Source organism: Lagenorhynchus albirostris, chromosome 2 (assembly GCF_949774975.1).
Source record: "Lagenorhynchus albirostris chromosome 2, mLagAlb1.1, whole genome shotgun sequence".
Taxonomy (NCBI): Eukaryota; Metazoa; Chordata; class Mammalia; order Artiodactyla; family Delphinidae; genus Lagenorhynchus; species Lagenorhynchus albirostris.
This window is the reverse complement of record NC_083096.1, coordinates 171,426,604-171,450,896: the sequence shown is the minus strand read 5'-3', so window position 1 is coordinate 171,450,896 and position 24,293 is coordinate 171,426,604. Positions and strand designations below refer to the sequence as shown.

The window sequence follows — 24,293 nt, the reverse complement described above, 5'->3', positions numbered from 1 at the left end:
CCTAATGAAGGTTTCACCATATTTAAGCCCAATTCTGAAAGATGCAGGCAGGTTCTCCACCCACTATCATGATGGTACTTCTATGCTATAAATTCAAACAGTTTGCAGAAAGCCTTCGCCGGGTCAGGAAAGTCAGGATGCAAAGTCAAACACGAGCGATTCTTTGTAGGAGGGTGTGATGGGGGGAAAGTTCTGTCCCTGCTGGATTTCCCCTCACTTCTGCCTGCCCTTCCAAAGGCCTCCTTCATCTTCAACCAGGACCCACTTCTCCAGGCCAGCTGCTTAGAGGATGTTTACTTCCCTTTTCTGGCCTCAGGACAAGGCTGATTTTATTCAGCAAAGTACCCTGATTCTTTGTGCCCAGAAAACAGGATCTGAAGGACAGGAAGTCACTCTGTGAAAGAGGCAGACTGAATATCCGTCTATAGAGATGGAACTATTTTTTTTTTTACAGTATAAGCACATGTGTAGAAAATATCTAGACAAATATGTATATCAAACTCTTAGCAATATCTCTGGGGGTGGAATTAAGGAGTGCTTTCACTTTGCAAGTTACACATTTCTACGTTGTTCATTCAAATAGAATAAGCATTGCTTTTGTAGTCAGAAAAACACTAAGGAAATAAGAGAGAATGGGAGATCTGCTTTGACTGACCTCTTTTTTTTAAACTTCCTACCACTCCTCGCTCAGCTTCTCAGCCCCTACTACACAGTTCCCACATGGTAGAATTTCTTTATCCAGAAAAAGGGAAAAAAGGGGTTGGAGAAAGAAACACCTCGTACCGGAGACCGCCACGGCTGGGCACCGTGCTAGGTGCTTCCGCCGCACCATTTGCCCTTCTGCTGAGCTGGAGCATCCAGCCCCTTCGGAACAGCTACGAGAGCAGCCCAACTGGGCAGCCAAGGACTCCAGCCAAAGATGCACTAACTGACACAGGGTACTAGCCTTGAGGAACCAACCCAGCTAGCTCTGGGGAAGGGCACCGGAAGCTGGGTTAATCGGTATCTCATTACTCTTCCAAACAATGCCATGAGGCAGGTCCCCGTCCCTATATCAAGGATGGGAAAAGGAACAATCAGAATGAAGCGCCACGAAGGCACAGCTTCTCTTACTCGCTGCTGGGCTCCCAGCACCCAGAACGGTGTGTGGCTCATGGGAGTCTCCAGAAGTACTGCCGGTGGATGTGGGAGTGAAGCCACCCAGCCTCAGAGAGGTGGAGTGATTTGCACAAGGTCGCCCAGCCAGTAAAGCAGGTGGTAGACAGAGTCGACGTCAGGCTCCAAACCCATGAGCCCTTCTGTGGGCCTCCCTTGCTTGGTGGCACTTGGGAGCAAGAGAATGTTTCAGGTCCAAGCTCTACCTCTTCCCCCCTCTCCCAGGCCACTGCCACTGCCTGCAGCTCCTGGCAGGAGCCGAGCTTTGCCCAGCCTAGGCATCCAGAGGGCATTCCTGCAGAAGCGTGTTCAAAGCAGGCCTTTCATGGATATGCGTGGAGGGGAACACGAGCCTTGCCAGGTGAGCTGGCCTCCACCCACGCCACCTGCTCACCTCACTCCTAAACCCCCGACTTAAGCATAACTGTAAAGTCTATTTTAAAAAAAAAAAACTGATTCAATTATTACTTAAAACAAGAACTGTAAATGTTTAAGGAAACAGATCTCTTTTTAAAACAGCCATTGCATAAACAAAGATTTAACTGAAAATGAGCTCAGAATGAGGCAGACCCGAGTGGGAATCTGAACTGTACAGTTAACTGGCAACGTAACGACAGATAAACTACTGAACCTCACCAAGCCTCAATGTCCTCATCTATGAAACTAGGATAACACCTAGTTTCACTGGGACCAAATGAAGATTAAATCATTACATTTAAATGAGATAATGCATTTACTTAGTGTCCTGGATACGATTCCTGGAACACAGGGGTGTTCAATAAATAAATGCTATTGCTATTAAAGACAAGACCATAAAAATGACTGCACAAGAAAGGACTTCAAAAAGCCCATGTTGTCCAATACTCTCATTACAGATGAGGACACCTTACTTACCCAAGGAGGGTAAGTAACTTCGACAACTTCTGATTATCCAATAGAGCACTTACCATGGGCCTTATAAACAGTGGGCACCCAGTAAACATGCTGTATAAGTAATACCCCATATGAAAGAACCTAATCTGCTTAAAAATCACTTACAACAGGTCCAGTGTAAGGGTATTTATTCCCTATGGTTTCTATCTGGAATAATTTTTTTTCTTTCTTTTTCTTTGGCCGCACAGTGCAGCATGTGGGATGTCAGTTCCCAGACCAGGGACTGAACCCGTGCCCCCTGCAGTGGAAGCTCAGAGTTTTAACCACTGGACCACCAGGGAAGTCCCTAGAATAATTTTTCTAATTAAAGAAAAATTCTCAATGGGAGTCAACATTCATCTGGACCCACACTGTCCAATACAGTAGCCACATGTGATTACTGACGTTTAAGCTACTTAAGTAAAACTAAATATTCAGTTCCTCAATCACACTACACATATTTCAAGGGCTCAAGAGACACATGTGGCTAGTAATTACAGGATAGCACACAGATAGAGGGCATTTCCAGCATCACGGCAAGTTCTAGTGGACAGTACAGCCCCAGGAGAAGACACCCTTAAGTAATGTATCCTTTATTTACTTAAACGGTGGATGTGGTTTCCTAAATCCTACTGTCTGCTAACAGCACTACCAAAAGAAAAGAGGGTAAAGACCTCAATAGCCTTCCTTAGCCTTCCTTTTTTAATCCAAATCTGCATATTCTATCAAGCCTAATTTCCCTTGAAAAGTTCAAAACAGTATATCCTTGGGGGGCAGAGGGATATTGGGGTCTAGAAGGCAATGGGGACTGGGGACAGGTAAAAGTATGACCTTTAACAAAATGTGCTCTGAGCAAACACACAATCTGCACCATTGTCCTCCACATCAGTAAACTGATCGTTCTTCAAAACAGGTCAGCAACCCACCCACCCAGCCTCACTCACACAGAAGGGCCGTAAAAGGGCGGGTATTCACCTCTGCTAAGAATCTGTGGTTTTGCAACAGGATGTGATTGGTGGTGCATAAGCTAATTTCCTTTACAATTCTGATGCCCAAATACTCACGTGACCCCATCTAAGCCCAGCACAGCCTCACACTTGCCCTCCTCGATGATCCACAGAGCCAGAAGTCCTATTAGATGGAACAAGACCCAGAGAGCAAACCTCTCTGCAGCCATGCCCACCTCCATCACCTTCTCCGAGGTCCCAGAAGGCTGGCACTCCCTCCAGGAGCCAGGAAGACCACGTGGCACCCTTAGTTCCCAGGATGCTAGGACACAAGCCCAAACTGGAGACTGGCTATGATCTTCTCGTATGACCTGGAGGCCCTTTCAAGAAACACAGGGTGCCAGAAGCGTTTTTCTAATATTTCACCCTTTATGTAAAGAAGGGGGGAGAAACAGAATTTACTTGTATTTGTTTGTTATATCTAAAGGAATGAGGGCAGAAAAGAAAATGTCTACACAAAAACTCACCAGTGAAGATCCGTAGCAAAATTATTCGTAACATCCAAAATCTGGAAGCAACCCCAAATGTCCATCAACTGGTGAATGGACAAACTGTGGTATACCCATGCCATGGAATACTACAGAGTCCCATACGGCACTAAAAAGGAACAAAATAGCAATACATGCAACAACATGGATGAATCTCCAAAAAAAACCATGCTAAGTGAAATCAGTCAAGCACAAAAATCTATGTACTGTGATTCTATTTCTATGAAATTACAGAAAAGGCAGAACCACAGTGACAAAGCAGTCCAGTGGTTGCCTAGGGAAGTGGGTGAGGGAAGAGGGGAGGGAGTACAAAGGGGCACGAGAAAACTATTTGGGATGAGGGAACTATTCTACAACTTGACTGTGGTAGAGGTTACAGGATTATTACCCAAACTCATTAAACTGTCATCTTTAAAACTGGTGAGTTTCAGTATATGTAAATAATGCCTTAATAAATAAAACAAAGAGAGACCCTAGAAATATTAACAGTGGTTACCCAGGGCTTAAGGGTTTAGGGAGGGAGGGGCAAGCTGGAGGAGACTGGGCAAATGAGGACAAGGACAGGAGGGAGATTTGTCATTACACACAGTTTTATGCACGTATTTTCACTTCTGAAAGTTGTGACTGTATTGCCTTTTCCAAAACTGAGTTACAATTCTTTCAAAGCCAAACGCAGAGGAGGGCTTCGTGCACGGGCTCAGCTGGGCCAGTGTGGTCCAATGGCGGGTTCCTGTGGGTGGGTTCCAGGCATGAAAGGCTTAAAGGGGGTGGGGGTGGGGAGGATGAAAAGTCTGATCCAACCAGAGTCGCAGGTAGAAGACCAGCCCTGTCCTCTAGGCCCCGAAGCCAGCACTCTGGGGCCTCCTGTCACATGTTAGAAAAACAATAGCTACCATTTACTGAGCACTTACTATATCCCAGATGCTACTACACACGTGGCATATAGCACCTCATTCATTATGATGAATCAACAACACGGATGGAGCCCTCACTGCGTGCCAGGTACGACAGCGGGCATTTTACCTGCTTTATTTAACTATTTTCCTCAAATAGGCTCTGTGATGAGGAACCAGTCCCACAGAGTTAAATGAAGCCCCAAGCTATGTAGCTGAAAGTGGAGGAGTGAGAATTTAAACCCAGGCGGCCTGGCTCCAGAAGCCAAGCTTTACATCTCTGTCCAAGAACAACTCTGTTCTTGGGACAGAGGCAACACTAACTTCTACACCCATGCAGGCTGAGGCTGGGGAGGGAACCCACATCAGACACCACCTGGATCTGTGCGCCGGGCCTCCTCTGCAGCACAAGAGCCCTGCCAGGAGGGTCTCCCATTCTCACATCAGAGAGAAGGAGCCAGAAGGATGGAGAGAGTCACGATGCTGCCGGGCTCCAAAACCCTTACTCCATCAAGCTGCTTCCTTGGCTAACAAGCAGTGAGAGCTGAAACCCAAATGTAAGCATGTTTGAAGACAAAATGTTCCTGAGCTCCAAAATTGTAAGTCTCTATTTCTTCAGGCAAATGAATCACATGTCCAGGTCAGAGTCCTGAGCTGCTGTCGGAGAAGCCAGGAACCACGGAGGTACCGCTTGAACAGCATCCTGCAACTCCTCTTCAGCATGGAGAGAGCCGATATTCATCAGCCCAATATGAGGAAAATGAGGCCAGGAGGCAGGAGGGGAATAGTTCAACATCACACAGCAGGTCAGGGGCCAAGATGTGGCCTGCATTCAGGGTTCCAGACTCCTGGAGCGACTGCTCTTTCTGCCCCTCCAGCATTTTCCAGAGTGTGGTATGCAGATCACCAGGGTTCGAGAGAGGTGTTAGAAGGGATATGGACAAATGCAATTTAGTGGTTACCTAATTTTTTAAAATTTATTTATTTATGGCTGCGTTCGGGCCTTCATTGTCACACGCGGGCTTTCTCTAGTTGCGGTGAGCAGGGGCTACTCTTTGTTGCGGTGTGTGGGCTTCTCATTGCAGTGGCTTCACTTTGTTGCGGAGCCGGGCTCTAGGCGCGCGGGCTCAGTAGTTGTGGCTCGAAGGCTCTAGACCGTAGGCTCAGTAATTGTGGCGCATGGGCTTAGTTGCTCCATGGCATGTGGGATCTTCCTGGACCAGGGCTCGAACCTGTGTCCCCGGCACTGGCAGGCGGATTCTTAACCACTGCGCCACCAGGGAAGCCCTAGTGGTTACCTATTTTTAATATGCATAGAAAAAATATAACTACCACATCAAACGTGTGATTTTACAGATGTTTTCTACTTAGGGCAGACTGAGGTGTTAGGCTCAAGACAATTTAAAGAAAAACATTAAATAAATAATAATAAACTGTGCTGGTAGATGGCCAAGTAGGGGAACATGTCCTACACCATCCTGGGCTCACTCTGGCAGCAGGCTAAAGCAAGAAAGAGTAAAAGGAAAGGATGAAACGAAAGAAGGGAGAATGGAGGAAGCCAGGGGAACAATAGAGGTGTGGAGTTCCGCCTTGGTCCCCGCAGGTGACTCAGCTCTTGCACAGGGACTGAGTGCCCTGCAGCTCAGGACATCAAAGTGCCTCGCTCCTCGCTCCCACCCCCGCCAAGCTGACCCAGCCTACGCTACAGTCTTCCCACCCCAAACACGCGAAGGTCCAAACGTCACACATGAGCCCAGTGAGAGAGAGTAAATGTCCTGAGTCCTAAGTAGTCCCCACTCCAAGACTACTGTCAAGGTGACCTCCCTCTGTTCCCTATACTTGAGCCAGCTGTCAGTGTTTAACCCAGTTCCTTGCCTCAGTGACTCTCCTTTCTCTTTTGCTGCACGCTTCTTTCGAAATTCCAGGGCAGGGGGGCCAAGAGCTCCCCTCAAAGCCTCCCAGCTCACAAGAATGCTAATTACCAAGGCTGCCTTGGTTTAAAGGACAATCTGGGTTCACACGTTTCCACACCAACATCAGATGCTGGGAAGTATAGCCGGAAAACACTGCAGGGTAGCCGGACTCTCCAGAGCTGTGCCTGTCCCACCCCTGTGGGTCCTAAGAATGGGATGCTCATCTAAAATCGCCAGGGACACCAAGGGCCTTATCATCAAGCTGTAGTTGGACCCCCTCCAAGAGACAGGAGCACACACGTTTTAGGACAGGAAAAAAGTGATTCGCAAACACTCAAGCCTTCTTAGATTTTGAGAAAGACTCACTGGCTTACTAGAAAACTAGGTATCAAATACTCATAGGGATTATACTTTCCTCCACAGCACCCTCCTACAAAAAAACCCCCCAAATTTGTGGAAGAATGCTATTAAAATCTTATTTTTAAAGCAGCCTCACTGTAACTACCTCTACCTCACGAGGTACATACAACATGGGCCACAAACCAGGCTTGGTGGGCACCTGGCGTGAAGAGCCGATTCTCTTCATTTGCATATTCCATTCTGCAAATTTGCCCGCTTGCTAAGGTGTATGTGTAACCCCCAGATCAATACTCAGGGCACTTGCACGGTCATCCAGACACGCGCAGAGTGGTGAAGAAGCTGGGTCGCTGGACGTGCGCGACCCAGCTGCGGGTGAATGAGGCAATCTCTGCCTTCTTGTTTCAGCTCTCGAGCTGTAAACAGAGCCCTTCTCACAGTCTATTTAGTGCCACACTTTTCACCTTGCTGTTGATTCTGCTGTTTAAAAACAGCCCCCAGCGCAGTGCTGCCCAGAGTCCCAAGCAGCAGAGGGCTGTGATGCACTTACGGAGAAAACACGTGCTGGACAAGCTGTGTTCAGACTTGAGTTACAGAGCTGTCGGCCATGGCTGATGAGTCAACAATATGTATGAAGTAAGGTGTCCTTAAGCAGAAACACACATAAAACAATGTCTTTTTTTTCCCTAATGTTTCACATTAGATCCTCAGATCTTATTCATCTTAGAGCTGAAAATTCACATACTTTTACCAACCTCTCCCTAATTTCCTGACCCATGGCAACCAATTTTCTACTCTGTTTCTGTGAGTTTGACTTTTTTTTTTAAAGATTCCACATATAAGTGATACTATGCAGTATTTGTCTTTTCCGGTTATGTATTAATCAGATGATAAAAATGTTGTCACCAGAGCATCCCAGGAATCTTACCATGTTCCCCTAGGAATAATGGTTCAGGATTTGCTAACTCAGTGTTCGTGGTGACTTTACAGAATGACAACCCAGAGCAACAAGAACAGACTGTATACACACAGGCAGGGAGAGCAGGTTCACACCTCCAGATACAAGCTACAGGAGCCTTCAGAACAATCAATAAGAGGAGGAAAAAGAAAAAAAGTGCTGTACAAAGACCCTCAGAACAGTACAACATACAGAGAAAAATTAGAAACCTCTACTTGTCCAACTTCAGGGGAATGGTAAGTAACAGTATCAACCAGTTGACGTATTAGTCATTTAAAATGTTCTTGAAGGGTTTATAACAAGAAAATTCTTGTGAAAAAAACCAGGATATAAAAATAGCATAGGCAAGGGCTTCCCCGGTGGTGCAGTGGTTGAGAGTCCGCCTGCCGATGCAGCGGACACGGGTTCGTGCCCCGGTCCGGGAAGATCCCACATGCCGCGGAGCGGCGGGGCCCGTGAGCCATGGCCGCTGAGCCTGTGCGTCCGGAGCCTGTGCTCCACAACAGGAGAGGCCACAACAGTGAGAGGCCCGCGTACCGCAAAAAAAAAAAAAAAAAATAGCATAGGCAATATGAACTCAATCACATGAAAAACGTTTAAACTATATAGACAGAAAGCTGCTGAAGCAATATACCAAAAAGTAAACAGTACCTGCTGGCAGGGTAAGATTATGGGCAATTTTTTCTTCTTCTTTCCTGTATTTTCCAGCTTTTCTATAATGAACACATTACTCATTTATTTATTTACTGGCCGCGCCATGCGGCTTGCGGGACCTTAGTTCACTGACCAGGAATTGAACCCGGGCCCAAGGCAGTGAGTCCCCGAATACATTACTTCTATAACAAAGAGAAAACACTGCAAACTTTCTTTTAATAACGTCAGATTCCAAAGGGATCCCTTATATCAGGGAACGAGGTCAGGAAGCTTCCCCGGGTCCCTGCCACTGGTGCTCACGCCCAACTAGAAGGCCACGCACCTCCTCCCCTAGGCTGTGAGCAGCTTGAGGCAGGGGCCGCCTTTTCTTCAGGCCAGCGTCGCAGGACCTGGCACAGAGCATGGCACACAAGAGACACTCGGCAAATAATGACAAAGAAAGGCGGGGGTGGGGGGGCGGGTACGGGAGACGGGGACGGGCAGTGAACTGACAGCAAATAATACCCAAGGAAAGAAAGCCAACTGCTGGGCTGCCTGGGTAAAGGCTGTGTTGTCAGTCTGCTCGGGCTATGGAGAGGGTGCTGAGACGGACAAGGGCAAAATCGAAATCGGAGCCTCCACCCTGGCGTGGGACTTGCTTTGCGAGGCGGCCCTGTCTCCCTGCAGTCACATCGCGCCCTCCCACTCTTCCGGCTCCCACAAGTTTAACTTATTGTTGGTTGCCCCGAACATGGCGTCTGTGTCTGGCACCTGCTGTTCTCTCTACTGCCGTGTCTATACCCGCCCCTTGTCCTCCTGGCAAAGGCATCCTCTCATCTTGGCTCCAACAAAACACCTCTCCCTTGGGGTCCCTGCCTTGACTCTCCTCAGCCAGACCCCTTCTTCAAGGCACCTGCACACACCCCTTACAGCCATCATCTTTCCTTCCCCAGGTTCTTTTGAGGCCCAGAGACAGGAACGAGCCAGACACCGGGGGTCACCAGACGGTCTCAGGTGGTCCACAGACGAGCATCTTTTATTATCAACAGTTACCTAAGTTTATTTCAATGTGTACTTTCTACTCATGGCAATTAATATTGGTTTTCTGCTTGTGGTAATGACAAAGTTTCTCTCTTAGGACATTTTTGCAGGAAAGCAAGGAGCTCTCTCGACTTGGTCAGAACAGTGAGCCAGACTGAAGAAGAGAAGTTTGCCAGGCAGGGAGAGTGAGGTCACATCACAGGGCCCTGGGGGACACGGGTGAGGTACAGGCTACAGCACTTGTTAGAGCAAAGTGACGGGAAGAATGTGTGGAGAGAAAAACACTTGTTCTCTTTAGCCCCACAACCCCACTCCTGAGGAGGTATCTTAAGGAAGTGACTCAAAAGGAGGGGAGACAAATACATACAACACACGTATGCGTGTGTGTGTGTGCGCGCGCGCAGATAAAGATATAGACAGATATCCACTGCAAGGAACAGAGAGCACAGTGAAGGGCTTACAAATGGTTCACTTTTGAATCCTCACAACAACCCTATGAGGTAGGTTTTCTGACGTGAACATTTTACAGAGTCTGAGGACAGGAGAGACTAAGCAGCGTCCCGCACCACTCAGCACCCTCCCACACCTCTCCCACACCACTACACTGTGCTATTTCACATCTGAACAGCTGCATCACATCCCACTGAACAGACACACCGCCGTTTCAACCTACTGTTGAACATCCACTTTGCTCAGCATTCTGTCACTGCCATTCATGTCTCCTGTGTACACTGCAGGAACTCCCAAAAGGACCTGGGTTTGAATCTGGACCTGTCCCCAGATTTCTTCTTTAACTCAGGGTACTGGCTTTCTGCACTGGTCAACCCAGCCGCCATGAAGCTCCCTCACCAGGTCATGCTGGAAAGCGTGGTCTTTCTAATGCATTACTGGAGAAGCACATTCAAAGATGAGTTTTCAGGGAATTCCCTGGTGGTCCAGTGGTTAGGACTCCGTGCTTTCACTGCTGAGGACCTGGGTTCAATCCCTGGTCGGGGAACTAAGATCTCGCAAGCCTCGAAGTGTGGCAAAAAAATAAATAAATAAAGATAAAATAAAATAAAACAAAATAAAAATGGGCCTGAGTTTATGTGGCAGAAAAGACAACGGCCTACTCCAGAGTGTGGCGTCCAGATTCTAGAGTGTTAGACAGAGGACCCTAGTCCCAGCTGCCTGTGATTTACTGTGGGATCCGGACAAACCACAAGCCCCGTGTCAGTGGTGAAATTCCATGACACAGCAGAGGTGAAGGGCAAAGGCTATAACGTCAGAGCAGCTGGGTTCAAGTCCTGGCTCTGCCACTTATTAGCAATCTTCGTAAAATCTTCAAATTTACATAAAGTCCTAAATTCATAAGACCTCATTCTTAGGAGAATTCTGGAAACTGAATATAGGGTAATGCATGTAAAGTGCTAAGTAAAGTATGTAGTAACAGATGTACCGCCACCCTCTCCTTATTGACTCGGAGGGCCTGCTGAATGCTTCAGCTGATTTGGAATCTGGCTGTACTTGTTCCAATACACAGCCCATCACCTGAGACTTAGAAATCATTTTTTTTTCCTTTCCTTAAGAGACTCTGGCATGTAATGGAATTCAGCTCACAGAATTGTAGCGGTTAATCCAATGCCACACAAGGATGTTGGAGTAAGACTGAAGCCTCACAGAGCACTCTGAGCTCACAAAGGTCCAACACTATTTATAAGTCCATGTTCTGCCAATTAGGCACATGATGGGAGGGCCCATCCTTGGGGACCACAGCAACCAGTTCTTGTCTGTTGTTTCAAGAAATGCTTCCTCGACAATCAATATGTACCAAACAGATCCCATGGAATCAAAATAAAAGCAGGATCTGGGGGAAAATTCCCAAGATGCTTTTGTGTGCTCTCCATCTGGAATTTAGCAAGCTCAGAAACCACAGTCCATCATATGCAAATGTTGAATCATTATGTCGTACGCTTGAAACTAATACAGTGTTGTCAATTATACTTCAATAAAAAAAAAAAGGAAATAAACCAATAGTCCATCAACACAAAAGCCCTATAAAGCCAGCCTTATCGGAGGCAAAAGGACAAGGGAATTCTAGCTAGCGGTTAGATAAATGCCTCTGGACGAGGTTATTTAAAGGAAAGAATGAAGAAATCAAGGTAGTTAAGGAATTGGGAAGATTGGACCTATTTCCCAGGAACATCACCTAGTGCCAAACGAGATGACAAGTAATAGAGGCTGCCCTGACCCAAGGACGTGGAGACCCTGCCCATCTTGTGGACAGATGCTGACACCCACAGCCTGGCATTCTAACCCCTCTGAGGACAGGAACCTTGTTCAGTACCTCTGTATGGTTTTACCTCTTCGGGTTGGAATAATCACTTAACCACTAGTTATCTAGGAGAGCGGCAACCACTGCCTCAGCTCATTTCTGGCCCCAGCTGCAGTGTGTGACACAGCCAGGGCATGGAGCTGGTCCCGAGTTCAAATGCTAGCTTGCTCCCTGACAGCTACGTTATTTCAGAGTCCGCCTGGATGTGCACAGAGCAGAGGAGATGGTGCAGGGAGGAATAAAGACTATAACAGTGCCCGAGGCCTCAAAAGCAATTCCACACCTGACGTGGGTTAGAAGTTTCTATGCGGGACATGAGGCTTCCTTGTAAACGAAGAACTGCAACTACTGCATGCTTACTCTCCCGCATCTTAAGATGGGCTCCAAGGCATCTAAGCCAAACTAGGAGCAGTCACCTAACAGTCTGCTTTGAGTGGCAAAGAATTTAAAAAGTACTAAAGAACATTTGTTAGATGTTCAGAGGAAAGTACTCATACTTTCCTCTGTACGTGAAAATGCATCCTTGGACCAGCCTCCAGTGTGTACTGAGGGCTGGATTTTTGGAATCAGAAGGATCGAGTTTAAAGGCCACCCCTGCCCCTTACTAACAGTGTGATCCTCTACAAGATTCACTTTAACCTCTTTGGCCTCCATTTTCACAACTGCAAAATGGGGGCATGACCAGGGCAATGAGAAAGATAACATGAGACGGCACTTGTAAGGTTCAGCATAGAGAGGCTGACGCCACGCAAGTCCCCTTGCGTGATAACTCCTCTAAGCCAACGTGCAGAGGCCCCTGCTCTGTGTGAGGGAGCGGCCCGAGAGCAAGCTCCTGGGAAGCTGGTGGTCAGGGCCTCTCCTTAGTGTCGTCATGACACCCGCATTTCAGATTTACAGTACTCCTTAATACAGGGATTTTGAGTCAATCCAATTCTCTTCCCTATGGAATGGTGCTAATTTGCAAGACAAATGATGAGATTGCTGTAGATAATGAGGCGCCATCATATGAGGCCTGAGCTACAGCATTTCATGTATGTTACTCTTATTTAATCCTCTGTGAAGAGGAGGATATTACGTCCATTTCACTGATGAGGAAGTTGAGGCTCAGAGAGATGAAGTAGGTAGTTCAAGCTCACACAGTCCCCAAGCAGCCAGGTCCAGGGGTCTCCTCCACTATACTACACCAGGCTGCCTTCCAACAATCGTTTTTCCCCCCACTGTATCCTGCCTCTTTCTTATACCCCTAAACCCCAACACTCTACATATCTTAAAATTAAACACATGTTCTTAAAAATAAAACATGAAACCCCTGAGGCAGTGAACTCTGGCGGGTCTGTAGCAGTTCACAAATGCAACCCTGGTTAGCAGCAGCTGAGAGCCCCTGGGAAAATATGTCACCTTCAGAAAAGGAGAAAATGGATCAGAACATCCAGGGCAGGTGCGGGGGAGAGGGGGAATGAGACTCACTGATTAGCACCCTGCCCTGCTCCCCTCAGAGGCGCTGGGCACCATATGTAACTGGCACTCCAGGGTTGGCCACTCATGCCAAGAAAGAAAAAAAAATTAAGCCATTTTCCAGAAGAGTGACTTTTATTATAACCCAGAACAAAAGCACCATTTCAAGCAACCCGTTCATGGAGAGGCAGGTGCGTGCTCGGCAAGGCCTGTACTAACAGGGTGTGTTTCCAGTGAGCTCTAGGAGAGGCAACGCCTCCTTTGGGAGATGGACACAGATGCGAAGTCCCAACTCTTTCCAACACAAAGCAGAGGGAGTTTACACATTTCAAGTCTCTTTCGGCTCTAATAACATGCCAAGAGTCCATGTTGCTGGTAATAACACAGTACTATTAATAAAAGTAGTTAATGTCCTCCTGTGTCTGGCTTTACATGTATTAACTCATTTAATCCTCATTAAGTCCATCAGAAATAGATCCTCTTATTCCCACCACTTCACTGTGAGACAAGGAAACTGAGGCAGAGAGTGAAGGAAGCTCCAAGGCTGCAGGTTTGGACCGCGACCCAGGCGGTCAGGCTCCAAAACCTGCCCTTCACTGCCCTGGACTCTAGAATCAAGACTGCCTTCAACTCCAAGGACGGCCAGGTGTGTGACTGTGGGCCAACTGCTCAGCACCCGCCACGTGGCGGAGCTGCAGTGAATGCCGGCGCAGCTAGGGTCCCCATTCCCACCAGGCCCTGGTCCCGCCACCGCCGGACCCTCCGACAGCCTTCAGCGCCAGGAGTGGCCCGACCAGAGGGAGAGCACCGACCCAACCCCAGGGCAGACCCCACACTCAGCTCCTTCCACTCCTGTTACGCCCACCTCAAGTGACACAGACCTCCTAGGAGCCCAACACTGATGTCCTGAGAAGCCAGGTGTGGCCAAGGGCCCATGTCCCAAAGGAGATCTGGACATTTGCTAGAAAGCTTCACTCCGGCATCGCCCTGCCCTAGAGTTTGGTCTGTATTAGGCTGAACCACATGAAATGCTGATATTCAGCCATTTTTGACCAAGGAAAACAGCAAGTTCATGTGGTTCAACCCAGTGGCGGGGAGGGCACTTACCTTCAGTAAGGACCTACTAGACCTTCATCAATCCAACACCATGGGGCCCTGGCCCACGGGCCAGGAACAGTGGAACACGGCGACAGTACTCACAGCTCTGAGCAGGGGATGTAGCATCTGTCTTCCCTCCGAGGACGAGAGACAGAACGTATTAGGCATCGTGAGGGTAACCAGCTCACGCTGCTCAAGGTCATACGACTATTATAACGGCCAGTATGGTCTTTCCCCTCAGCTTCCTGGGCAACCTGACGCTGTCTGTGGTGCCCAGGCTGGGACAGGCTTCACAGGAAAAAGTCCAGGGCACCCTGTATGGTGTCGTCAATGAGGGGCTGTCACAATGACTAGGATGCATGCCAAGAACAACGGTGCTGCCCAGAAAGCCAAGGTGCATCCCTACGGTTTAGCAGGTGTCTTTCTAGAAACAGACCGAAGGTTCCAGCTGCTTTCCTTTTCAACAACCTGAACCAAAAAACCCTCCGAACTTCTATGCTACACCCACACTTCTTCAGCCTCCGTGGCTGGACCTATAGGTGAACCTCTCGACCTCAGTTTCCTCGTCTGTAAAATAAGCATCGTGGTGGGTCCATGAGTGAGAGGAACAGGACAGCAGAGTCCAACAGGCATGAGCAGATGGACCTGGATCAGAATGCTGACTCTGCCACTAACTAGCCAGGGCCCTTAGGCAAGTTACTAAACCTTTCTGAGCTGCAGTTTCCTTATTTGCACGATGAGGAAACAGGCCTCACAGAGCTGGGGTTGAGAGAATTAGAGAGTGACTGTGCATCCGGCAGGAACACAGGCAGAAGGGAGGTGGTACTGTACAGAGTCCAGGAGAGACCCGATAACCTATGGGAGGAAGACTGTCGTCTCAGGGCACCTCCAATTCCTATTCCTCAAGACCAAGTCCGAGGGCTTCCCTGGTGGCACAGTGGTTAAGAATCCGCCTGCCAATGCAGGGGATATGGATTCAAGCCCTGGTCCAGGAAGATCCCACATGCCGCAGAGCAACTAAGCCCATGCGCCACAACTACTGAGCCTGAGCTCTAGAGCCCACGAGCCACAACTACTGAGCCCGTCTGAAGCCCGCACACCTAGAGCCCGTGCTCCACAACAAGAGAAGCCACTGCAATGACAAGCCTGCACACCGCAACGAAGAGTAGCCCCTGCTCGCCACAACTAGAGAATACCTGCGCACAGCAACAAAGACCCAACGCAGGCAAAGATAAATAAATAAAATAAATACATTTATAAAAAAAGTAAAAATAAATGATGTTTGTGCTTAAAAAAAAAAAAAAGACCAAGTCAGAGGCCTCAAATCCCAGGACAACCAGGGCTCCACACCCACTATGGCTGAAAGAGATTTCGAAACAGGAGCTGTCTGGAAGAGGAAACAGAAGAAAGCAAGGACAGTACACATCAGAAACTCTCACAGAAGAACTTCCCTGGTGGTCCAGTAGTTAAGAATCTGCTCTAATGCTGGGGACGTGGGTTCAATCCCTGGTCGGGGAACTAAAATCCCACATGCCGCGTGGTGTGGCAAAAAAAAAAAAAAAAAGAAAAGGAAAGAAAGAAAGAAACTCTCACAGAGCCAAGAACCTGAAGTGGCCCAGCCTGCACTGCCGTGTTGGGTCCACATCCAGCCCCAGGGACCACGCACTGACCAAGCTGCGCTCAGCAGAGAAGCCAAGGACTGATAAAAAACAAAGCCAATAGACAAATTCAAGAGCAGGTCTTTCAGGGCCACAGTACCTTAAATCACTTTTCACCAGGAGTGTGCAGTGGACAAAGCGCTCCTCCTCTCAGTTTCTGAGCATAAAACTGCATGCAGGAAGCCCATCCGTGTGAACTCCGACATACCCCTTCAGGGTCAAAGCCTCATAATGAAGAAGCCTCAAGAAGCAGCATGACATGTGAGCAAGCCAGACCTGAACTGTCTGTCTGCCTCTCAGGGCTGCAACTGACAAGGGAAGAGGGCACTTGGTGGGAGGCTGCTCGTCACTGACCCCAGCAGAAACAGTATGTGCAAAACCATCTTTACATAACCCTAACATTTTAAACTAAAGATATTTCACTTGGTAACCGTAATGAGTCCTCTGCCCAAATCTCATGGAAACTTTTGAGGCAATTAGCCCAAATCCCGCTAAATAACCATGATTCTAACTCAGAAAGGTCCTGCTGAGTTCAGTGCTAGAAGAGGAAGCTTCGCGGAGCAGTTTAAGCAGTGGGTGGAGAAGTTAGGGGTCTGAGCCAGTGGAAACGACCGCTTGCAATCTGCAGTGTGGTAACAGCTTCACGGCCAGAAAGCACTGGGCTGGAAGCCCTTCAGATCGCCAGCCGTGGCCTGGGGACTCTGCCTCTCGGGGTCTCAGCAGAACTGGGGGCCACTACCACTTGCATCCAGGCTGCCTGGGAGGTTAAATACAACACCATCTATCAACCATCCATGTTAATAAAATAATCACTCCTGCTGCACCAACGGAAGTACCAGGCACTGTCTACACTTGCCACATGCAAACTCACTCAATCCTCACAATAAACCCCCGGGGCAGGTGGGTGTAAACGCCAGGGTTGCTACCTTAGAAGAAATAGGACTACCAGCCTGGAAATGTATCCCTAGAAAGTTGCAGACGAAGGCTTCTCTCACTGGTATCCAGAGCTGTCCGAAAGCCGCGGAGCGGGAACAGGAGGAAGCCGGGAGAAGGGACGTGTTGCTGCCCCTGCACTGATGCCCAAGTCGGGCAGAATCTCAGACCTGCCCGTTGCCATTTGCCTCCTCCATTTAACTTGAAGACCCGTGTTCTCATAGGTCTGACTGCTGCGTGAGCGTCCACGGAATGAATGACCTGATGGAACAAACGTGAGCGGCAGAGGCGCCCAGCGTCCTGAGCTCGAGCTCCGGAGGCAGGCGGGCCTGCGTGATGAGGGCGACGTGAAGGCCGCGCAGTCTGAGCGGGACTCGGGGCCACCTGCCCATGCGGGAGGGCTGGGCAGCTGGGACACTGGGCTAACCAGACTGAAATCCCCCTTCAGGCATTAGTAGCATATCAAGGCTTTGCAGGCACCACTATCTGGGATTTAAACTGCCCAAAAATAGTTGCTGGGTCAATGATAAAGCATCCTCTCCAAATGCCTGAACAGGGCAGCTCTGGGGGCAGAAGCTTCCCCCTCAGCCCAGAGGCGGTAAATCACTACGGCTGGCTCTGCCTTCCTATCTTTATCTTTCTCACCCACCCCTTCCTATCCATCCCCACTGCGGCCAGGACCCTTAGAACCTCGCAGGCTTAACGCCTGTGAATGCCTCCCTCCAGGGCCCTCCCGGCTGCACACCACCGCCAGATGACTCTTCCTAAAATACCACGACCCTGCCAGCCTCCTCAGATTTCTACCTGCCCTGTCAAAAATCTAACTGGCTCCACGCTGTCCCGGATCAAACGCAAACTCTCTCGCTTAGCAACTCAGGCACTCCACAACTCCCTCCTGAGACCGAGGCGCCCCTGCTGGCCGTCCACTCTGCGGATGGGCCCCAAACTCACAAGGCCGACCATCACCCCAACCTCTGCTCTTGTTCCAGGCCCCTGCACCCACCCCATCCTCTCCGCCTGGGCAAGGTCTCCCCGGGTTCACACCCAGCCCCCACCAAGGCTGCCTGCGGGCGAGCCGAGTGGCCCTTCTGAAGGCTTTCCCTTCCCCCCTCCCTCCCTGCTGCACTTCATTTTCTGGATGCACCTCGCCTCCCCTTCCGGATTAGAGGACAGGGATTACGGCTTCTCTTTGTGTCCTTACTCTGTAGTATGCAGAATAAGACAAACGATAACCCTGGCTACCACTTGCTGTGCGCCAAGCACTGGGTTAAGCACATTACAATTTTCACTTCTTTCTCCCAGTATCCCTATAAAATGCCATCCTCACGTTACCCGTCAAGAAACCGAGGCCAAGGGAGAGTAAGATCCTCACTGCAGGTCACACACTGAGTCGCAGAGACAGGACTCCAAGCCAGATCAGCCCAACCCCAAAGCCCACGTTCTGTGGCACAGGCAGAAGACAAAAGTGCTCACCACTCCCTCATTCAGCGTCTATGAGGCGCTTACCAAGCGCCAGGCGGCCCGCGCAAGGTGCTGGGTGTTTGGTGGGAACCAGACAAGGTCCCTGCTCTCACGGAACTCACAGGCTCTGTCCCTCTTCTTCCAAGCCCGGAAGAGGGCAAGGACTCCGTTCAAAAGGGTCTCCACCGGGCACAGACGAGGCACCCAGAGCCTGAGATACAGCATCAGGCTACAGCAGCACAGGGAGCCTTGTCTTCTGTGGTGGAGTAGAGCCTCTGGCTCTATCAGGGACTTTCTTCATTCAAGACACAGCCCAAAGCCAAGCAAACTCCAAATATCCCTTCAGCAGGCAGTAAGCAGTGGAGAAAACGGGTCTACCTCTGAAGTCAGAAAACCCAGTTCCTCCACTTAGTAGCTATAAAGGGACTATCCACTTACCCTTTGAACCTCATCTGTAAATGGTGATAATAATAGTCACTACACATACGATTATGTGCCAGATGCTGTTCAAAGCACTTGACAAGTATTATCTCATTTAATCCTCATAACAGCCTTATGAGGAGGTACTGTTATTAGCCCAAGGCTGTCTGGCTCCTAAGTCCTAACGTCGCACGCGATGCCGGGGCTCGTGGCAGCAGGCAAGGCTCCACGTCCTCACACCAGAGCGTTGATCTCTAAAAGCCTTAGTTTGGAAATGGCAATACTCTCGCTGGTCTTAACGTGGGTGATCTTGTACCCTTTGGACTTCCACACCCCACTCGCACTGGTGGGATCTGCCTCCAGGAGAAATGGGACAAGAGCCTGTACTGTGAGCCCTACTTCTCACTGTTTCTGAGAAACAGAGTGAGCCTCCGGCACAGGAGTCGGGGGGACCCAGAGCCAAGTCCCAGGCCCGCCCCTCACACCAGCCACTCAAGCTTTCGAGCATCCATCATGGGGTGGGGTAGGACCTAAGTCCTACCTCAGGTTTCTGGATGACGGCAGATCCTCAATCAATGGTAGCTACCCAGGTGAGAAGGGCAGGACTTCTGTGGCACAAACCTTCCTGGCTGGGAGAGCTTCTGGTCTGCAGGGGACAGACCGCGTATGCAGTGCCATTCACCTCGGTGGTGGCGGCCAAACAAGGGCAGGCGTGCTCCTCAAGGCCGGGGCTGAAGCCGGGCACAAGCCCCAACTTTCTCTGAAGTCTCCTGCGTTATCTCATCCAAGTGTGCTTGCAGTTACATTAAACAAGGCTCTGCTTCCTTAAACTGTAGGTAAGAGTGACACGCCTCCCTGCCGAACAACATAAGCTGTGAAGGCGTGGACCCGTTTGCCTTGTTTACCAGGCTTCCTTGTCCTGAGCACATAGGGCAGCACAGAGAAGGCACTTCATAAATACACCCATGAGCTTCAAGCAACTCCTAACACACCACTGTCTTTGCTTAATGCCAAGAGTTTCGCAGCCTGGGAAGCAGGAGTCTCAAGGTTCAAAGTACCTGCGCAGCCACCATTTCCCTGTGCTGTCAGTCATCTGTCCTCTCCCCTCCCCCAAGGAATGTAAAAGAAGAACAGGACTTCTGAGTTATAAATAGGAATATCTGCTTTCAAACATACGATTTAGGGCTTCCCTGGTGGCCCAGTGGTTAAGAATCCTCCTGCCAATGCAGGGGACACGGGTTCGAGCCCTGGTCCGGGAAGATCCCACACGCCGCGCACGCCGCCACTAAGCCTGCGCGCCACAACTACGGAGCCTGCGCTCTAGAGCCCGCGAGCCACAACTACTGAGCCCGCGTGCCACAACTACTGAAGTCCCTGCGCCTAGAGCCCGTGCTCCGCAACAAGAGAAGCCACCGCAATGAGAAGCTCGTGCACCGCAACAAAGAGTAGCCCCTGCTTGCCGCAACTAGAGAAAAAGCCAGTGCACAGCATCAAAAGACGCAAAGCAGCCAAAACTAAAATAAATAAATTTATTAAAACAAACATGATTTAGCATCTCTTTAATCTCAAGCTATGGATCGTTGGCTACTTTTTTCAAGCATTCCACCAAAGAGCAGCCAGTTGGGTTTAAATAAACAAGGCTGCATATACATGTGGGGTCTGAGTGGAGCTAGACCTACACCAGGAGGTCTAGACCTACACCAGGAGGTCTACACCAGACCAGCCAAGACACCAACTGCATTGTTCCACCTTGTAACAATATAACAGGCTTCTCCTATCATCTCTTGTCAGGCCAAACCATCTGGGAGCTGGAGGGACAACTCATGAGGGAGGCCCGGCCCATCCCTGCATGCTACAGCCCCACCATCCAGCATCAGAATCATAACTCTAAATTAGGACAATAATTCCTAAATTAGATGCTAGAGCTGGGTAAGGAAAAGTGCTTTGAAACTATAAAGCACTTACAGATAGTGGGAGATCATTACCTGCTAAGAGAATGCAAGTAAATTCCATTTGCTTATGCATTCGTAACTGATGCCAACAGAAATCACGGAGTTTTCTCCAAAGTCCAGCGCACTTTAGACTCTCAAACTGCTGTTTCCCTCGATGGATAACTGAGATCTAGCTGGTTTCTCTACCATCAACCCCACTGAAAATAAAACCACAGTGGTTTTAATACATTTACCTATTACGCAACCCCACACCACCACTTCTGTCCTACTCCAACTGTCTACACTGGTTTCTTAGACAGAATATTCAAGTAGGGGATAAACTGAACAATAAGCAGTCAGAAATTACCTACAAGCCTAGGGGATACTAAGAACGAGTTACTGAGAGAATGAGTATGAAATCCAAGTGGCTAAGTTCAAGACACACCCCAAGCTATTTCCTTCAGTGCCAGGTACTGTTCTAGGCCCCAGGGATACAGACATGCAAAACAAAAGACAAAAACCGCTGCCCTCAAAGAGCTCACGTTAAATAAGCCTGCATCACCAGGAACACATAAGCAGCCTGGGACAACGGAAAGGATGCAGTTTAGAGCCTATCAGATGTGCTCCCGACAACTAAGCAACATCTTGAGGAAGTTCCTCCATGCCCTGAGCCTCAGCTTCTTCACCTGTAAAATGGTAATACACAGCATCCCTCAAAGGGTTCTGTGTGGATTAAGTAAGTGGAGCACAGAGCACAGTGTCTGGCACCTAGTAGCCCCCCGCCCCGCTCCCACTCCCCACAGAAAAGTTAGCCTTTTTCCTCCACCCCTGCCACAGTCCTTACAGATTATCCAGGTAAGACCCAAATACAGGACTCCTGAGAAGCCTCATGTATCATCCTGTTCCTTCTGGGTCATTACAGGCATTTTCCCATCAGGTCTGGAGACTCAGGCACTGAGGGCCAAGGCAAGATGCTCCCCCCCTCCCCCCCCCCCACTGCCAGAGATGCTGCCTTGAGCAGCCCCACCTGGCCATCCCAACCATCCTCCCCTGCTTTTGTCCTGACAGCAAACCTCACTCCAAGTCCTCACCCAAAACTGTCCTGGAGAAGTCCTTCCCCACCCAGGCCTGGGACTGCTATCGGAGAAGTCCAATAACAATGGCCACGCTTTTCATCAACATACAGGAAGGCATGAAGAAAAAACGCAGCCACTCTGAATTAGTCAGCCTAGTTCAGAAGCAACATCCCTTCCTTAAACAAGGAACCTAGAGCCCCAAAACTCTTTGGGGCCCAAAGTCCACATGCAAACACCTGCCAGCACCGGGCCAGAGGAGCAGGTGGCCACCCTTAATCTCAGTCCACCCTTCAAAGATGCCTTGGCCACGTGAGGCAGAAGCCCTGGGGCTCTTCCAACCTGGGTGCTGGGCCTGCCCTGCAGAAGGTTCCAAAGTGGAGGGAGGGCGGACTCACTGGTCGGGGCCTAGGTGAAACCTCGGGCCGGTCAGAGCGCCGCCAGAGTACGTGCCTTCATTACCAAAACAAACAGCACGAGTGGAGCGAGCTCTCCCTCAGAGTCTGGCTCACCTGATCCGAGGCACCTCCATTATCAGCAGTTCCAACCCTCACGAGCTGACAGCTGAGGGGGAAAGGGAGGCTGCGCCTGCTGGGGTACATTGTGTCCGGGCCGTCTGTTGGCCTCGGGGCCCGGGGGCCTCCCAACGGCAGCGGCCTCACAAGGGCGATTGTGCGTTCATCCCCGTCCCGCGGCTCCCCCATCCTCATCCCTCGGCTCTCGCACACGCCCCGGCGCCGCGGGTCCCAGCAGAACGCTCCGCCAGCACCGCACCCCGCGGCACCCAGGCGGCGGCCGCGGGAAGCGCCCGCAGAGCGCCGCGCTGCCTTCCCGGCATACAGATGCCCGCCCTGCCCTCGCTCGCTCCCAGACGGCCTTCCAGAAGGGGCACCTCTCCAACTTGAGAAGGCACAGCCTCGGGACCCCCATCCCCACCCGGGCTGGAGAGCTACTCTCACTTCCCAGGGGCGGCAAAGAAGGTTCGCCCTAGGTAGAGCGGAGGGCACCACCTGGGTCAGGGGCAGGGCAGGGAGCCGGGCCCTGGAGGAAGGGTAAAGCCCCGGACAGAGTGAGGCTGACGCAGGCTACGCCGAGAGTGGTGAGAAGTCCTGGGAAACGGACCAGGGAGTGGGGGGAAGGGAGTGACGTCCAGGCGGGGGCCAGGGGCGGAGGAGGGGGGGGGTCCAGACTTAAGACCATGAAGAGAAGAAAAGATTCAGGCTGAAGCCATGGAGAACAGGGGAACAAATGCAGGTTGAAGCCATGGATAAGGGGCTAACGGGGGTCCGGACTGAGTCCATGGAGAAGGGGGTAGGTGGGGGACAGAGGCCTAGCCTGGACCCTGGGAGGAAGAAACGACGGCCTAGCCTGGGCCGTAGGGGCTGGGGCTGGGGACCTAGCCCGGGCCATGGGGAGGAGAAAGGGGGACTACGCCTGGGTCCCCGGAGGGGGTGCCTGGCCTGGACCACCAGTCCAGGAGGGTCTAGCCTGGGCTACGCGGGAGACTAGTCTGGCCCCAGAAGGGGAGTGTGGGAGCCCAGCTTGAGCCAAGGGCGGGGGTTGGGAACGGGAGGCAGGGTCACTGCCCACCCAAGCCGCCCTGGCCGGCCGCCCCCTCCTGAGCGGGCAGGGATGGTGTCTACCTGGGCTCCGGGACCCCGCCCCTCCCCCACCCGGGGGAACCCACCCTTCGCGGGCCGGGGGTGGGTGGGGGAAGGCGGACGCGAGCTCCGGCGGGGCCCCCGGACCTGGGGGAGGGGGACGTCGGGCCTTTACCATTGTGGCGGCGGCGGCGGCGGTCCCGGTCCCGGCGTCTGTGGCTCTCCCCCCCGCAGCAGGGCCCGGCGCTTCCACTTCCCCGGGTGCCCAGGAGTGAACATCCGGGTCAGCACCTCCCTCCTCCCGCGCCGGGCCGCCGCCACCTTCCTTCCCCGCCCCGGCCCGGCCCGGGCCCGCCCCCCACGCAGCCGGCTCTCGGCCAATGAGCACGCAGGGCCGCAGCGATCGCCAAGTATGGAGCGCGGCACGGGGGGAGGAGCGCCGAAACGGGGAAGTGAGGGGCGGGGACTGCGGGTGGAGCGGGGCGGGGCGCGGTGGCCGCAGGATGGGTGGGCGGCCGCAGGATGGGTGGGTCGGCACAGGGCTCGGGGCGCGGGGTTGGGTTGAGTGGTGGAGGCAGGAGTCCGGGCCGGGGGAGTACCTTCTACCCGCTGCTAGACCCAACGCCCGGCCCTGTGGGTGCAGCAGCGCGGGGCGGCACAGGGACGGTGCCCGTCGGCCTCCGGGCGGGGATGCGGAAGGCGCTGGGGCTGGGAGGGGTCAGTCCCTCCCCGCCCCACCCGGTGCACGCGCTCGCTCCTGCGGCGCACCCGGAACTGGTGCGGCCCGCGGGGCAGGCCCATCCCGGAAAGAGAGAGTAGTGAGCGAACCTGAGATGGAATCCCAGCGCTGCCACTTGCTCCGCGTGGGACCTGGAGCAAGTCGCTGCACCTGGGCCCGAGCTCCAAAAAAGGAGCCTCGGCCCACATCACTCACTGAGCACCTACCACATACCAGGCCTTGTTTGAGGCACCAAAGATAACAGAGGTGAACA

The 24,293-nt window shown here is 51.2% G+C and overlaps 1 protein-coding gene across 3 annotated transcripts in view; it reads right to left on the bottom strand.

Annotated features, from left to right (window-relative positions):
• CAPZB (capping actin protein of muscle Z-line subunit beta) overlaps nt 1–23,952 on the bottom strand; it is a 136,217-nt gene extending 112,265 nt beyond the window's left edge. For 2 of the 3 annotated variants that reach the window (XM_060141259.1, XM_060141260.1), the window contains exon 1: nt 23,477–23,626. In XM_060141259.1, coding sequence (XP_059997242.1) covers nt 23,477–23,479 — 3 coding nt within the window. In that variant the 5' untranslated portion in view covers nt 23,480–23,626. Of the gene's footprint in view, nt 1–23,476; nt 23,627–23,900 lie in introns of those variants that run through there. The other variant, XM_060141261.1, reaches the window with a different exon arrangement.
• Between the last annotated feature and the right edge of the window lie 341 nt (nt 23,953–24,293).